Here is a 1,296-nt window from a genome sequence, read left to right as displayed (position 1 = left end):
GACACTACACTTAACCGAAAGAATCACCATACTTATCCTTGAGTCAAAAGCAAGTGAACCGTTTTCAAGCTTTGGTTTGATGCAAAGGATGCAACCCGGTCATTCCACACACATACACACACACACCATACTGCACTACCTCTTCGTGTGGGAAATTTACCAACTGTTTCCCTCACTCACCGTCACGTCTTCCCGCAAATTTCACTTCCTTCTCGCTTGAAAACAAAGTTGAATTATTTACCCTCGAAAGTTTTTGGTCGGTTATTAGTCCTTACAATCAGCTCGGTGGGGAGGGAACCAGATACTGGACACGATGGTCCAGCTCACTTCTCCGAGTAATTTGAGATAATTGTTCAGCTGTATTCTGAGTAGCCTTGCGTGTGTTGTGCAAAGTCATCTTGCTGGTAACTCAGTCAACCACACTTCTTCTAGCTAGGTGGGTTTGGATTTGCACTGATGCAGTGACTGTAACGACAGTTGGAATTCTGTCGCACAGGGTGATTGACAGAAATAGTGATGTCTTCCGGGGGACTACACACATGTGATTTGTATGACATGTGTTCTTTACGTTATTCTCTGATGCCCGGACTCAACTGTTTGTCGAAATAGGGATTTGGGTCTATCTGGTCTATACTATCAGATATATCGATATAGTGGGATGAAAACGAATGTTATCCCATTTGTTTATTCGTTTGTGTCGGTATCCAGGTCAGGAAAATACGTTGGCCGACGATCATCGCACTGTTGTAATCAAGTAGACGGCGACGAATTCGTTTATCTCCCCGAGAAGAATATACTCTCCTCAGAAAGACCATTCTCTGGAAGAAGCCATATTTTTCAAGGCTGCCGAACCTTATGTGGAATGTCATAGGATTTTGGATGGATTTTTTTGAAACTGAGCTCTGAATGCGAGAAATACACTCATTTGCAAATCAATTTGGTTTTCATGATAACCTCAGCTGAATCTCTCGTTTATGATGAGCCCCAAGAAGGGTTAAATCGGTCGTGGGCTGTTGAACAGTTTTCAGCAACCTCGTGAGTAGTTCCCTTCATGAAAACATACTACGATTTCTCGAATGGCGTACCAACTGGAAAATGAGGTGGCCTTTGTGCAGCACATTCAGCTGAAGAATATCATAAACAAGAGATTCAGTTGAGCCTCCCGTGAAAACCAAATTGTTTTACAAATGAACGTATTTGTCGATACCTAGTAGTTGGCTGAGATGTTTCCACAGAAATATTAGAATTAATCACATTTTTGGTTTTCTTGTGTACATTTAAATTATCCGCGAAGCA

General features: G+C 42.0%; 1 protein-coding gene across 1 annotated transcript in view; it reads right to left on the bottom strand.

Moving 5' to 3' along the window:
• The window catches only part of T265_01055 (hypothetical protein), a gene marked incomplete at both ends in the record, with an annotated part of 15,958 nt that overhangs the window by 6,698 nt on the left and 7,964 nt on the right, over positions 1-1,296 (bottom strand). Inside the window, one exon of the mRNA XM_009164998.1 lies at positions 1,064-1,124. Coding sequence (XP_009163262.1) covers positions 1,064-1,124 — 61 coding nt within the window. The remainder of the gene's footprint in view (positions 1-1,063; positions 1,125-1,296) is intronic.

This window comes from Opisthorchis viverrini (assembly GCF_000715545.1).
Source record: "Opisthorchis viverrini unplaced genomic scaffold opera_v5_11, whole genome shotgun sequence".
In the NCBI taxonomy this organism is placed as follows: Eukaryota; Metazoa; Platyhelminthes; class Trematoda; order Opisthorchiida; family Opisthorchiidae; genus Opisthorchis; species Opisthorchis viverrini.
Note: the sequence above shows the minus strand (reverse complement) of the source record. Positions and strands in the feature narration are given on the sequence as shown.